We start from the raw sequence: 15,969 nt of genomic DNA, 5'->3' as shown, positions 1-15,969 counted from the left end.
ATAGGTGCAGCAGAAAAGAGAAAAGAAGAAGGCAAAAGCAATCAAGTGAGCTGAGAAAAAACGAAAGCAAAAGCAAAGCAGAAAACGAAAGCAAAAGAAAAAAAAACAAAAGCAGAAAAGAAAAGAGAAAGCAAAAGCAAAGAATAAACACCCCACCAGAATGATGTGATTTACTTTTCTTGTTTTTTTTTTTTGTATGATGTAATTTATTTTTCTTATCTTTCGGAGACATCTGTATAAACCCCATCAGAGGGTAATAAAAAAAACGGCAAAGCCCAAAATAAATGGGCTGGAATGTTGTGTGGAGGGCGAAGACCCATAAGCCCAAAATAGTACCAACCAGGTGACCAAAAGAACGCCTAATACTACAAAAAATTATTTGGCACCCCGCATCTATTATCGCCAACCAGGTGATCAAAAGTACGCCTAATACTCCAAATTATTCGACAGCCTGTCGCTATTATCACCAACCAGGTGATCAAAAGTACGCACAGTATTTCAAATTATACATGAGCATTACCCATGTCAATCATACATAAACATTCATGAGCATTACTCATATCAATCATACATAAACATTCATGAGCATCACTCATGTCAACATTTATGAACATCACTCTCATGTCAACATCCATGAGCATCACTCATATCAATCAACATAAACATTTATAAGCATCACTCATGTCAATCAGCTTCAAAAGCTTCATTTACAGAGCTCTAGCTTCAAAAGCTTCATTTACAAAAGCTCTAGCTTCAAAAGCTTCATTTACAGAGCTCTAGCTTCAAAAACTTCATTTACAAAATCTCTAGCTTCAAAAGCTTCATTTACAGAGCTCCAGCTTCAAAGCTTCACTTGCAAAGCTTCACCTACAAAGCTTCAGTACAGAGTATACAAATACCGCCTCCGAACAACCGCCTCTTCGGCCCATACATGGATTCAATTTGAAGTCTTCAGCCAATAGACTCTATTGACCGAAGACTTGGGAGATTACACTATGTACCATATATTGGGCCTCAACTAGGCCTCATGAAAAATACTCGGGGGACTTAACCCATTATTCATGTACCGAGGAGCAAGCCCTTATTTTATAAAAGGGACTCCCTCACCATCATTAGAGAGCACCCACTATTCATGTACTGATGAGCGAGCCCTTATTTTATAAAATGGACTTCATCACCTTTATTAGAGAGCATCGTCGCCAGTTAAGCAACCGCCTCGCTGCGAGCATCACTCCTAACTCATCACTTATGTATTGAAGAGCGAGCCCTTATCTTATAAAAGGGACTCCCTCACCATCATTAGAGAGCATCGCCACCTTACTGAGCAACCGTTTCGCCACGAGCATCAACTCTAGCCCATCATTTTTGTATTGAGGAGTGAGCCATTATTTTATAAAAGGGACTTTCTCACCTTTAACGCCACAAGCCAAGCCAACTAAGGCAATATAAGCCACAAACAGAGCAGCCTCGCAACATATGTTACTTCTAGTTAAGCATCATTTTAGATTGAGCACCGTCTCATATCGAGTATCAGTTATAGACGACATCTAGTTACTTCGGCCCACACATGGACTGAATTTCAAGTCTCCAGCCAAAAGACTTTCTTGACTGAAAACTTGGGAGACTACTGTTTGTACCATACTTAAAGCCTCCGTATTTAGATCTCGTATAAATACTCAGGGGACTCAAATGTAATTATGTAATAAAGGTAAGGGCAAATATGTAATAAGTGAGGAGCCCTTATTCTATAAAAGGACCCCTCACTCTCCTCATTAAGGGAGGCTAATTCTTAGGTCATACCCTCACCCTCTTAGAGCTCTCATCCTCACAGTGAAGCTCTCTCTCTCCCTCTTCAACATCTCAGAGAAATACAATAATCAGTGTGGACGTAGCCCAAACATTGGGATGAACCACGATACATATTGTGTTATTTACTTTCTTGCAGATTCACGGTCAGATTTACGTTGTTCCAAGACCCCTATGGTTTTGTGCATCAACACCTTAACCCCGAATGAGGTACTATTCATGCACTTTATTATGAGGTTTTTAGGGGATTTCAAGCTCACAAGGAGCTTTAGAAAGTTGTCACGAAGCTCGGGGTGTATCGTTTGAGTGTTTTGGACGTCGGGATCACGAGTTCAAGGGTTGGCCGATTTTTGTGGAATTTTTCCGGTGTGATTTAGTCGACTTTGGGGCTTTAAAGTGGTATATTTCTCTTCCTTATGTCCTAAGCTTCATTTTGGTGGTAATTTCGTAGAAAATGGATGAAAAACGAATGAGTTATAGAGTTTTGAAAATTACCCAGTTATCCGGCGACGGCGACAGTCGCTGGAGCTGAAGGTAGAAGACGAGAGGATATTCCGTTAAGTTTAACGGAATATTCTAACGGCGTTAGGTCATGCCGTTAAGTTTTGTTAAAGAATAAACGAAATATTCCGGAATATACTTGACGGCGTCAGTTGACACCGTCAGTGTGCCTGGCACATGGCCGCACGTGGGGGGGCGCATCTGGCAGTGCCTTGGCCAGCGCGTGGGAGCTCAGAAAAATATTCTAAAAATTTGGGGATGATCTTGAGATTGTGTAGGTCACCATGGTATATTCATATACCCAAATTGAGCAATATATGAGAAATTATTACTTATTGTTGATTATGTACGTTAAATAACGTTTATTCGGTTATTACGCCTATAAGTGAGGCCTATTCTCAGGACAAGCGTAATCAATCGAGGCTCGGGGGCTACGACCCATCGACATATCAGTGAGTGGGCAGTTATTTTCAGTATATATATATATATATATATATATATATATATACTTGACGTTTTTCCTAGAAAACATATTTAAAGGAAATGTGATTTAAATGCCATGTCATATATGCCTCATATTTTAGTATATGCATTATCATAACTATGCATATTGTTGCATGGTGCTGTGGAGACTCAGGTAAGCCCAGGTAAGTATGTTTGGTTATGTGAATTGTCGATGATGTAATATGTGATTGAATAATGTTGAGCTTATAAAACTACACCTAGGGTGATTGTGAATTAGCCAAAGATATGATACATGCATGTTTATTATGTCACCTCTCGCATTATATGCTCATATGGGATCCAATTTAAGTGCACAGTCTTGTCGTACAGACTTTATTTACTGTTCCGACTCGTAGGTGACTATCGATTTATCGCCCGACTATTATGTGAAAGTAGTATTGAGCATAACTATATTACACCCATTATTGTCGTACAAACCTTTTCATTTGGTTCCGACTCTTGTGCAGTTCATTGCTGTATAGGTCATTGTAGTGACTCCGGCTAGATTGACTTTTGAGCTATGAATTCAGCCGTACAGACTACCACAGGGGTTCCGGCTAGCATGTTATATTTCTATGAAATTATTCTTACTTGAATGGCTTACTTTATCTTGGCATGGCATACATATTATTATGATTATGTAAAGCATGATTGAAGTGATATATTTATATACATATTTATGTATTATATTTTCTGGAAAAGTAACTATATACTTGTTTTACGGTGAGGGGTTAGTATATTCAAAGGAAAATAAGGTTTTCGTGTAAATGTGTTTTACTGACTCACTCAACTTTGTTTTTCGCCCCTTCAGGTCTTAGGTAGCAGAGTTTGGTGGCCACGAGGAATCCAATGGTGTTCTGACAGAATCCGAGAAAGTAGGATTCACCTTCGGGTGTTGTATTTTAGTAATTGTCCTACTTGACTGTAACTAGACTTTCTTATTGCTCTGAAAGTGTATTTATACACTTAAATTCTCAATAGCATCATTTCTTAATTGGGATTGTTAGTTGCTTGGTTTTAAATTGTTAGTATTCCCTTACTCTTTATCGCTTCTGCTTTGCGCATATGGCTATGTCACTCTCACATGACGGCTAGCAAGTCTCGATTTCGGTCGGAGTGTGTCAAGTGAGCTCCTAAAAGGCCTCGTGCTAGGTAGATATGATAATATACATATAAGGTTTACAGGATCCACTCCTCTGGGCGATGTGGGATGTTACAGGATTAATGTAGATGAGGCTTTGAAAAAAAAGGCAAAATTTGGCTGTGTGAAATTACATTTCTACCCCATATTTCTTATTCATGTTTTATTTTAATTAGAGGGTTAAACTGATAATTTTATAGAGTTTTGGTTGACAATGAGTGTTTTATTAATTAGTAGAGATATGAAATTACCAACTCTGATTTTATAATTAAATTTAATAATATATAAATTCTGCTGAAATTCTGGTATAACACATTATATGATTATGTTATTACCGGATTCTCTTTGTACAAATTTAGAGGATTAATCAATTGTATCCGTTCATCGTACATCGTACGGTCAGAAATCATTTTAAATTTTGTATTTAAAGTTAAATATAAACAGTACCAAATGAAAATTAACCGTACCAAATGAAAATTAATCGTACGATATACGATAAACGAACACAATAAATTAATCCTCCAAATCTCCGCAAAAAGAATTTGAAAAGGATCTTTATCCATTATTTCCCTCCTAGATAACATAATAGATCTCATAATCTCACATCTCTACCCTCCCCACCAAAAAAACTGATTTAACTTCACTCCCTCCTCCATTCTCACAACCGCCTTTTTCACTATTCACACCCGCACTCTCGCACTCCAATTATTTATACGCCTCCTCTCTCCACCCCCACTTTCCTATAAACTCCCATTTCCTCTCTCTCTCTCTCTCTCTAACACTCCAGTCTCCAAAATGGAAGGGAAAGCAATACTTCCCCTTCTCTTCCTTTCCCTCTCCGCCATTTTCCTCTCCCTCTCCTCCGCCCTCGACCACCAGACCCTCCTCCTCAACCCCCTCCCCTCCCCACCCACCACCCTCTCATGGTCCGACACCGTCTCCGAATCCGATTCCGCCCAACTCCACCCCAACTCCCCCTCCGCCACCGCCACAACCCCAAACACTCTCTCCGTACAATTACACCACATCGACGCCATGGCGCTTAACAAAACCCCCACCCAACTCTTCCACCTCCGCCTCCAGCGCGACGCCTTCCGTGTCAAAGCCCTTACCACCCTCGCCGCCGCCGCGGCGTCCCCAAACAGAACAACCAGAGGCGGTGGTCACGTGCCTGTCACGGGCTTCAGCAGCTCCGTCGTCTCCGGACTCTCTCAGGGCAGCGGCGAGTACTTCACGCGCCTTGGCGTCGGCACGCCTCCCAGGTACGTCTACATGGTCCTCGACACCGGAAGCGACGTCGTTTGGCTCCAATGCGCCCCCTGCAAGCGGTGCTACACCCAGACCGACCCCATTTTCGATCCACGTAAATCCGGATCCTTCGCCACAATCCCCTGTGGGTCCCCCCTCTGCCGGAAACTCGACTCGCCGGGCTGCAATTCCAAGAAGACCTGCCTCTACCAAGTCTCCTACGGGGACGGTTCCTTCACTGTCGGCGAGTTCTCCACCGAAACGCTGACGTTTCGCGGCACCAAAGTGGGACGCGTGGCGATCGGATGCGGTCACGACAACGAGGGCCTCTTCGTCGGTGCGGCGGGGCTTTTGGGACTCGGCCGGGGGAAGTTATCATTTCCGGCCCAGACCGGCTCCCAATTCAACCGGAAATTCTCCTACTGCCTAGTGGACCGGTCCTCTTCTTCCAAACCGTCCTCAGTCCTCTTCGGTGACTCGGCCGTTTCCCGGACCGCCCGGTTCACCCCCCTCCTCGCGAACCCAAAACTCGACACGTTTTACTACGTCGAGCTCATCGGTATCAGTGTCGGTGGGACACGTGTCCGGGGTATCACGGCATCGCTTTTCAATCTCGACCCGGCAGGAAACGGAGGGGTCATCCTCGATTCGGGCACTTCCGTGACCCGATTGACCCGATCGGCTTACAATGCTCTCCGCGATGCTTTCCGGGCCGGTACTTCGGGGCTTAAGCGTGGGCCCGAGTTCTCTCTGTTCGACACGTGTTTCGACTTGTCCGGAAAGACCGAAGTCAAAGTCCCCACGGTCGTGCTGCATTTCCGAAACGCGGACGTTTCACTTCCGGCAACCAACTACCTGATCCCAGTGGACAGTAGCGGCAGCTTCTGCTTTGCTTTCGCGGGTACGATGGGCGGGTTGTCCATAATTGGTAACATCCAGCAGCAAGGTTTCCGGGTGGTGTATGACCTGGCGGGCTCCCGGGTCGGGTTTTCTCCACGTGGGTGCGCTTAATTAATTTTGGTAGCGGCAACAGGAAATGCCCAATTTCCCTGAGTTTTATTTTTATATTTTTAATTTAATATAAATCAAAGCGGGGAAAAGCAAACCTTCCTTGCTGGAATTAGGATGATGATTTGCTTTGTTGAAAGAGTAGGATTTGAGATGTTTTGTGTTGCTTATTACAGGTTACAAGTTACAATGCCCACGTGTTTTTTTTCCCATGTATTATCTACTCATGAATTATTACTCTAATATATATGGGTAATTCAAATTCGATATTATTTGACACGCTTCGTTTTTTAATGGGTCATGGGATTAGAATTCGTTTGCAATTAGTTTTTAGTTTAGTGGTAGTTTAGCGGTATTATTTTCTTTTTACTTATCAACTTGTGTTCCGATTACATGAAAAATCATGAGGCGGTTTATGGAGTAGGGAAGATTTTCTGGGATGTGGGGGCGTTTGGATATGAGAGAATGACAAAATAGGTGTCATCTGAGTTACACAAGTCAAGAGGAGCACATGGATGCACCTAGTGATTGATTGCTGATTGGAGTGTGAGCAGAAGAAAAGACGGTGTCATTTTCCAAAGATTAAGATGCAATACGATCACGTACGGTACCTTTGGCTTGTCTCCTTCCTTGTGTTGTGTGCCAACTTCCTCCCATTGTTTATTTCTTCCTCCATTTCTTTCCTGCTTACTGGCTTTCACATGGAAACTTCGCAAAATTCTCCCTTGTGGTAGAATAAAAGGTCACGTCATGTTTTATTATTTTACGCGCTATGATTAGATTAGTCGATAATATTTAATGTTATGAATAATTGAACAAGAAAATTTGTTATAGTAGGAAAGCATGAAAGAGAACGTTTGTTTTTGTAATTGTATCAGATAATGAAAATACAAATAAAGAGAAAGGAGAGAGATTGTATTATCATTTTTTATTTTGTATTTGTTCTGAGCATACAAAAAAACATATCTCTATATATAAACGTTTTAATTCGACAACATTTTACATGCATGAAGAAAACTTTTCATCTTTATAATACTTTTTCATCTAAAACTTTTAATTTTCACCTAAGTTTATTTTAATTTGCTCCCTTCTACATTTATATGTGTTGCATTCACACCGTATTTCACAATAAATTTCAAAATTTTCAATTTAATTAAATAATTATGTCACATAAGCGTATGTGTCCCGAAATATTACACGTAAGCTAGGATGGATAGTAAAGAGGAAAGAAACATTATCTCCTCGAAGATATGTTGGGTTTATTGTAGGTGTAAAAGAAAATTAAAAGTTAAAAGTGGTGGGGAGGGTGAATTAGAGGTGGGCAAACGAGTACTACACTACACCCGCAGGGCGGGTCGAGCATAGGGCGAATCTGAAAATTATGAAACACAAACGGGGCAAGACGGGTTCAAGAAATTAACGAGGCGGGGCGGTTCCAAAAGTCCCAAGAAATAGGGCCCCGGCCTGACCCGTTTCTCCCATTCCCATACTTATCGTCCCCAGTTCCCACTTTCCCCTTCTTCTCAATACGCTTCAAATAATCCTCCGCCATCTTTTCGAGCATTCTCTCTTCTTCCGCAGCCCTCCACTCCTCAAGCTTTTTCTCCGCATTAACATGCAGTAACAACTCGAAACCACCTTTTTCCACCGACGAGCCGGAGCAGAAGATGCACTGTTGGGAAGTACGGCGCGTCGGAGGAGGAACACGAGATGACGAAATCATCCTAAAGTTGTCGAGTCCCGATGACGAGGCGCTGGTGCTAGATGGGTATTTTGGTGATTTTGTATAGGAGGTGCTTGATGGAAGTGGCGGGAATCTCCAGGGTTGTGAATTTTAGGGTTAGGATTTTTCCCTCCAAAAAGGTCATGAATAGGTTGTAGGTGTTGGATTTGGCGACGGTGGATTCCACCATTAATGAAAATTGAGGGGGAGAAATTAGGGTTTTGAAGGACGAAAGATTGATGGTGATCGAGTCAATCGTTTTATGAAATGTTATTTTTATCTCCTTCCCCTCTCCTCTGCAGTAATCACCATCTCTGATTTGTCTCCGACAGCGCCCTCTTCCTATTCAACAATTTGATTTCGAACTTGAATCAGAACTTGATCGAGTGAAATTAGATTGGGAATCAGGTAACTGAAAATTAGAAGAAGAAAAAAATGTACTCGTTGGACCTGTAGGATTCGACCTGTTTTATACGGGCCATGCTAGGTTCGATTCTCAGTTTTAAAATAGTATAATCCGCCTCGTCCCGACCCATTGTATTTTCAAGCGGGTTCGATCCAGTCCCTCCAATTTTGGGCCCGTGCCCATCCCTAGGGTGAATACAAAGCATAGTAATTATTTATGTGCAGGCAACATTGGAACATGGGTTGTGTTTTTTGGTGATGACCCTACGCTTGATATTTTAATGCTATTAAAGGGTTTGTTTTTTGGTGGTGCCCACTGTCCTCCCCTCCTTGTCTAGTTGCAAACTGGATCATGGACTAAGTTAGTGACAGTCGTTGTAGTCCGTAGATAGGTAGATATATGTACAAACACCCATCTTAAGTAAAAAATTACGGAATTGGATTCGCTCATGACGTTAGTGTCCAGAGCCTATGGATCAAATCATTTGGACCGCTGATTGGTGTATAAAGGAAATTAGAGCCGTTGGTTTTGTGTGGTGGGCAAAAAAAACGAGTTAATGAGGACCGTTGGATGTGCGGCCCAGATGAATTGATCTCTAGGCTCCGAACACTAAGGTCTGAAGCGGATCCAATTTCCAAAATTACACCCATACTTAAAATAAATTTGCTATTAATATTTCACCAAAACGTTAAGTGTATGGTACGTATGATTTAGTGTTGTTTTGTAGAATATGAACTCTCACATGAATCTTAATAGTTAGTAAATTACACAATACTTCGATTTTTCGATAAATACCAATCAAGGTTCTAAAAAACGCTAGGTGCTAGTCGGGCGGTGGGCTGGGGCACAACGCCTAAGTGGTTAGGCGGGTCTAAGCGAGGGTCTAGGTAGACTATGTGGATTTAGGTAAATTTATTATACATCATATAAATAAGTGTTTGTTTATACTTAAAAAATACATGATTTCATTGGGATACATAAACTGCAAAAATAGAATGACATGTAGATCATAAAATATTATAATATAATGAAAACATGGAGAACAAGTATATAATGTGTGCTCATCTAAGTATTTCACAAGTCTCTTAAAATTTATTGAAAAAAAAATGCAAAATGAAAGTTATGTAATTACTCTCTAAGTGAGAATCGCAACTTAGGCGAGTTTGAGCGGGCTCCCTCCTCTCACACTTTCCCTTCTGTCTTTTTTTTTTAAATAAAAAAATTCAAAATAAGATATTTAAGTGACTTAATCGTAACCGTTTAAATAAGAGAAGAATGAAGATGAGCGAGATTCGGAGGAGAGAGAAGCAATAAGGCAAAACATAAAATTTGATGTATGCATTTATGAGCACATGGCTTTTCTTTTGTTTCAACACCATCATCACGGTCCACGGACAGTGTTGAGAGATTAGGGAGCGGGTTTTATATTATGAGACGATCTCTAATAAAACTCAATTAAGCCTTAATTTTATTTATTTATTATTTTCATTTTTGTATTGTTTATTAGAGAAACGTGGAAGAACAGCATACATGCATCAACCTAGTATTCTGTCCCCAACACATGTGAACCTGATCCGATCTTTGATGAGCCAACAAAGTACTAATCTCCTGCAGGCTGCTGCATTAAAATCTAAAACACCAACTAAATCATTCTTTAAATACCATAGTCTGAAATATCGATAATATCGACGAAATATCGAGGATATATCAGTTTTTTCGAATCACGAATATTTCGGAATATATACATGTACATATCGTACAAATATCGATAATATCGGAAAATATCGATGTTGATAATTTCGCTCACACTTCAGCAATATTTTGTCAAAATATCAGTGTAATATCGCTAAAATATCGAAAATATTGATGTAAAGGAGGAAAAAAAAAGAAAAAAAAGAAAAAAAAGGGAAAAAAAGAAGAAAAAAAAAGGAAAAAAAAAGGGAAAAAGGGAGGAAAAAAAAAACACAAAGGGGATTTGAACCCCTCCCATTTTACTCATCCAACACCGTAACCACCATATATCACTTTTATATGAGTGACATGTTAACAATTACATGCAAAATTATTTTGGGGATTTATCATTTGATGAATACTCTTCACAATAAACTTACTCTACACATAGAGATGATGAAGATAGTGAATATTTTGAACCTCATAGGAACTTTATGTGTTACTAAATCACTCATATATGCAATGTATAAAGTGTAAAATATTGTAGTAAATCATTATATATAAATGATTATGGTGTGTTTAATCTTTTTTTCATTAATTACTATATATTTTCTACACTCACAGTGTTTGCCAGCTCGCTGTATAATAAACTTAAATAAGTTAAATCCATCATGTAATGCATTTCCTTCTATTTTTTTTGATAAACTAATAGATAATTGACTAAATAAACATTCTCCAAAGTTTTAATAAAAATTTCCAAGTTTTTCTTACAATTTCCGTGGTTTTTATTCAATTTTTATCAATATCGATAATATCTCGAAATTTCCATGTTTTTGGACTACCGATATTTCCGATATCATTGATATTTTATACCATGTTAAATACTAACCTGCAACATTAAAATCTAGAGAACTTTAATGAAAAGATCCCGATATTGTTTATTTTAATGAAAAACTATATTTTTACACTAAAAAGTCAATCATGGTACTATTCACTTTACCCTTTATTTTGTCTTTATCGTTAAAACTTAAAGTTTTCAAGCCATTTTCATTAGTTTTCCTTAAAATCTAAAACAGTCACCGCCTCTCCCTGCGCAAATTATCGATGCATAAGTTAGGCATCCTTATATGAAACAGTGGTCTTTTCGGATTGGTTATAGTGTGTCACTACCTCACACCTGTCACTACCTCACACCTATCATACACATTTGAGTAAGAAGGGTCTTAGCGTCTAGCCATTGCGACTCTGCACCTTCATGGGGAATTCAATTTCACCAGATCCATGTCGGAAATAGCGGGACACATTTTTTGTTTTTGCCGTCCCGAGTACCCTTATTAACTAACGGGCCCAAACCAAACGAGTCTGGATTGGACCAACCATTTCTAGGTCCACTAACTTTCAAGAGAGGTGTGCCTTGGTCCCCAAGTCTTGTAGGCCTCGTTAATTACAGTGAACTAGTTCAGACTGGATTAGCTTCAAAAATTAAGCTTGATTGACTTGGCTTGGATTAAGCAAGATAAGAACAATGAAGTGTTTGGTACAGTTCGTGAGCCCAAATCTATTAAGCTCTGAGCTATTTGAAAACAATCACACTTTATATACAAGTTAGTTGTGCGACGTCACACAACTAATGGAAAAGAAAATGAACTAGGCCAAAAATTGTCAGGGGAAAAATTGAAAACTTAGTCAGTTATTTTAGTTGGGCTGGTTTGATATTGAGTTTTGCCTAACTATTAAATAAAATTGTTTGAATTCTTTTGATTAAGATTCAAACTTCTGAAGCCTTTTTTACTAAAATCCTTAAATTAAATTCACATTCTTTTGATTTAAGATGGGCCTTAGATTCTTTTGGGTCGAAGAACTGGAATAAGCGGACTTTCGGATTTGCAAATTTCTAAAACATCTTATCCAACAAAATAATTTAAAAAAATTTGGAGGATCTAAATAGCAAAGTCTCTTATATATATAGTGCCCCTCATAAATTCAGATTGTGACATTTTACCCTTTCTTGCTCAGCGCGAAAAATACCCAAATCCACAAAGTATATTATCCTCGACTTTGAAAATTCAAAGAAGCTTCCAATCTCTGCGTGGTTGAATTGAGAAACAATGGAAGAAGAGGAAGGAGGGAAGGTTAGGGTTTTGATAGAGACGGCGACGATCTCGACCGAACCGGATGTCGACCCACGCCTCCTCAAGGCCATCAAGTCGGTTGTCCGATACTCCGATTCGGAGCTCCGACTCGCCGCTCGTATTCTCATGGATCTTATGAAGCGCGAACACTCTCAGGTCCTTTTGTGCATAGAAACTCTCTTTCTTCCGTAAAAATTCGAATCCTTATATTTAATTTCTCCGTTGCTGTTTGTAGTTTGTAGTGTATTTTTCTAGGGTTTATTTTCTAGCTTGTGTTTGGTTGCCGAGAAATTTTGAAAATTTGAAAGGGAAAATTCGATTTACCAATCAACATCTTGTTAAATTACGTATCCTTTTCATTTTTCTGAAATTATAGGAAATAATGGTAAAAAATTGGATAGTAAGCTGTTCAATTTGGTTAGAAATTGTTGTTTAATCTCTGTTTGTTTGGGTGGGTGTTAAAAGTTTAGGGATTCAGATTGGTACTATCAGTTGAATTATGGGAGAGAAGTTTTTGATGAAATATATAAATTTTGCAGGTGCGCTACCTCACACTTCTTATCATTGATGAGCTTTTTATGAGATCAAAGCTATTTAGAACCCTTGTTGTGGAAAATTTGGATCAGTTATTGACTTTAAGTGTTGGATTTAGAATACATTTGTCACTCCCACCTCCGGCAAATGTTGCAACTGCTCTGCGTAAGAAGGCAATAGAGTTTTTGGAGAAGTGGAATTCTTCGTTTGGGGTTCACTATAAGCAGATTAGGTTAGGGTTTGATTACCTTAAGAACACCCTTAAGTATCAGTTCCCGAATCTACAAGAAACTGCGACTCGGCTTCAGCAGGAGAGAAGGGAAAGGGAGAGGAAGACAAGAAAGATCTTGTTGAAAAAGTTTGAGATTTTGGAAAAGAATTTTGTGTCAATTAAGGAAGAAATTCAATCTACTGTTGATGAGATTGGGGAGTGTTTAGAAATTGTACGCCCTAAAGAGGAAGGTGTGCCGTTTTGTCCATTAGATGAGGAAGATATCGAAGAGTTTCATTCTTATGAGTTCCGGCAGTTGCGCTTACAAGCATTGGAAGAAGGAGAAAAGCTTCATGAGAATAGTGAAAACAAAGTGGTTTTTGATGCCCTGCGGGAGCTTTACAAGATATTGGTAAAGCATTTGACTGCAGTGCAAGAATGGATCCTTGTTCTTGTAAAAGTTGAACTGACTGATAACAGATCCAGGGATTCATATTTGAAGGAGTTCATCGATATCCGGAATAATATTCAATCAGTCAAGAAGAAGTGTGAAGAATCGGGATGCAATCTTTCAAACATTGCAAAGCATGAGGAAGAAGATTTTTGGGAGGAAGGCAAGATCGAAACAACTGAGGGTGGGAATTTTAATCTTCCCAATAACAGAACTGGAGGTCTTGCTGTGGCATCAACATCCAAGGAGGTGCAAGGTAGCATTCCTAAACGCCATGATAAGGAGAGCGATGCCAATAAGAGGCTCAGTCATGAAGGTGGGGGAAGCAATTCAGACCCTCTGAGAAGTAAGCTTCTGGCTGAAGCTCCTGAGGTGACCTGGAGCAATCATTTGGCCAGTTGGGGTTCAAAGATGGATGTATTGGCTAACCATCGGGGGTTGGAGCTTGAAAGTCATTGGGGCAGGGTGGATCAGGATGCAGTTATTCCAGCAGAAAAGATTGCGGAATTAAATCTTCAGGCTACTGTGTACAAAGAAAAGCAGGTTGAAATTCAGCCATGCCGAGCACCATTAAGCAATGGAAAACTTTGTCCGAGAAGAGACTTGAGAATTTGCCCATTTCATGGACCTGTTATTCCCAGAGATGATGAGGGAAAGCCACTGAATCAGAACCCTCCAAAAGATGAGAAAGCTCCTGATTTAGGGACCAATTTAGTAGAGCAGTTAACGAAACAAGCCGTGCATAATGTTCGTGAGAAAGATAAAGAGTTGGCAAGGAAGAGAGAAATAGATAAAAAGGCACTGAAGCGTGCCAAGCTTGCCAAAATAAGAGAACACAATGAAGCGGTTTTACGGGATTCTGCAATCGCTTCAACTTCTAAATCTGCATTTATTGGAGAAGATTGGGAGCCAAGTACTAGTAGGAACCCGTCATTCAGAAACAAAAAGAAAACCCTTGCCTCCATGCTGCAGAAGAAAGAGACACCAAAAGATAGATTAGCTCGGAGGATTTTGAATACACGAGCAAGTGCTGCAACTGTAAGACAACTTACATTGGGCGAGGATGCAAATTACCGAGAAGCCTTCCCGAATCAGTGGTAAATGGTCGCCCTATTTCTCTGCTTCTTGGCTAATTAAGAGGATTGTTACTGATTGATTTACATGCTTTTTGTAAATTGTTACACACATTTTCTTGACTTAAGCAATTAGGGACTTCCCCTAATTAGTGAATGATTAGGGAAGCTGTCTTTCGGCCGGTTTTGTAACATATGTTAATTTTCGGATTTGAATTCTTTCAAAATGTATGCATAAAAGGGAGGTTAATAAATAAGAAGTTTGATTTTATTTCATGTGCAATATCTGTTGTGGTTTGTTCTAAATGGACAGGATGACTTGTATAGCACGGCTGCACGGGCATACTGTCACATGCTAATAATACAAATATATATCGTAATTTCTCTTCATGTGTCCTTGTATTATTGGCACGTGACCGCCCATGCTATACAAGTTGCTCTCGATGAAAAGGTGTGGCAGCTTCCCGTGGCTGCTGCTGCATATCATAGACAATAACAGCTAATACAAGCATGTGTAAAGTGTGGCTTGTTCCAGTTTGGTTATCCTGTCTGCCGACAAGAATCAATGAATCATAACCAGACAGAAGGTACAGAATATTCGGCTTCACCTACTTTTTGGATAGTTACTTGTTATGGCGGCACAAAACAAAATGGTAGTAACGTTGAGGTCAAGTCATCCTTTTACGCCTTTGTTATTTATTTATTTATTTATTTTTTTAACTTTGATCAACATTATGTATTTGTCTTCTCCCATGAAAATCATGTCTCGATTTTTGCTTGATCAAGTAATTTGAAATGTTATGTTGTCAGCCTATGTATTAACCGTTAATTAGGTAAATTGTGTATGATATTTAGTTAAGATTCTCTGTTTGACAACAAACATGTCAAACGGTACGGAAAGAGAAAATTCCTTTAGTTAAATAATTTCCAATTGATAAGTTTGATCTGATTACGTCATGAATGAGATAAAAAAAAAAGGCTTCCAAGCATGTGACCATGAATTTAGAAACGTTCAAGTCACCTTTGCAGCACTAACTCTTAATTTATGCAATAATATGAAGATATCATTGGCAAACAAAATTGTCACCAAGTTGTGTGTGTGTGTCACCATGCAAGATACGTTGGATCTCTTAAAACTTAAACCCTAATTAAATTACATAATTGCTTCAATCGATTTTGAAACTAATGAGTATCCATGGTTTACAGTAGGATCCAATTCAACCTTGAATTGTTGGATATAAGTTTACAACATATTTGTGTTGTGAGCACCATTGGAGGAGTAATTCTTTTGTTCATGTTGGATATTTGAAAGTTTTTTTGTCGGAGATCACTGAAGTTGGTTGATAAGCCACATGGCGTTGCCCGTTGCTTTTGGTTCGATGAACCTTTCGATTTTATTTTTCACTTGTTGTTTGAGGGTTGTAGTAGCTAATTGGCTGGCATGATTGGTTAGTATTTTGGCTGTAATTTTCACATTATTTGCTTGTATTTTCTATGTTCATAGTACACTTATATCTGTATTTATATTTGACATGATAAATTCAATAGAGCTGCATTTCA

General features: G+C 39.3%; 2 protein-coding genes across 2 annotated transcripts; both read left to right on the top strand.

Moving 5' to 3' along the window:
• The first annotated feature begins 4,611 nt into the window (after positions 1-4,611).
• On the top strand, positions 4,612-6,480 carry LOC126629888 (aspartyl protease family protein 2-like). Its single transcript, XM_050300035.1, has one exon. It carries the CDS (start codon positions 4,748-4,750, stop codon positions 6,209-6,211), a length of 1,464 nt encoding a protein of 487 aa, XP_050155992.1. The 5' UTR covers positions 4,612-4,747; the 3' UTR covers positions 6,212-6,480.
• Positions 6,481-12,006: 5,526 nt separating this feature from the next.
• Positions 12,007-14,680, top strand: LOC126630376 (UV-stimulated scaffold protein A homolog). The gene is made up of 2 exons (XM_050300493.1): positions 12,007-12,296; positions 12,680-14,680. Exons 1-2 carry the CDS (start codon positions 12,117-12,119, stop codon positions 14,435-14,437), a joined length of 1,938 nt encoding a protein of 645 aa, XP_050156450.1. The 5' UTR covers positions 12,007-12,116; the 3' UTR covers positions 14,438-14,680.
• The last annotated feature ends 1,289 nt before the right edge of the window (positions 14,681-15,969 follow it).

The sequence above is a fragment of the Malus sylvestris genome, chromosome 7 (assembly GCF_916048215.2).
Source record: "Malus sylvestris chromosome 7, drMalSylv7.2, whole genome shotgun sequence".
Classification (NCBI taxonomy): Eukaryota; Viridiplantae; Streptophyta; class Magnoliopsida; order Rosales; family Rosaceae; genus Malus; species Malus sylvestris.
This window is presented reverse-complemented; position numbering and strand designations above follow the sequence as displayed.

Excerpts from the sequence above, each read along its gene's own strand:
- LOC126629888 (XM_050300035.1), top strand. The coding sequence starts at position 4,748 with ATGGAAGGGAAAGCAATACTTCCCCTTCTCTTCCTTTCCCTCTCCGCC.
- LOC126630376 (XM_050300493.1), top strand. The coding sequence starts at position 12,117 with ATGGAAGAAGAGGAAGGAGGGAAGGTTAGGGTTTTGATAGAGACGGCG. Across the intron at positions 12,297-12,679 it reads TGAAGCGCGAACACTCTCAG|GTGCGCTACCTCACACTTCT; the intron begins GTCCTTTTGTGC and ends TAAATTTTGCAG.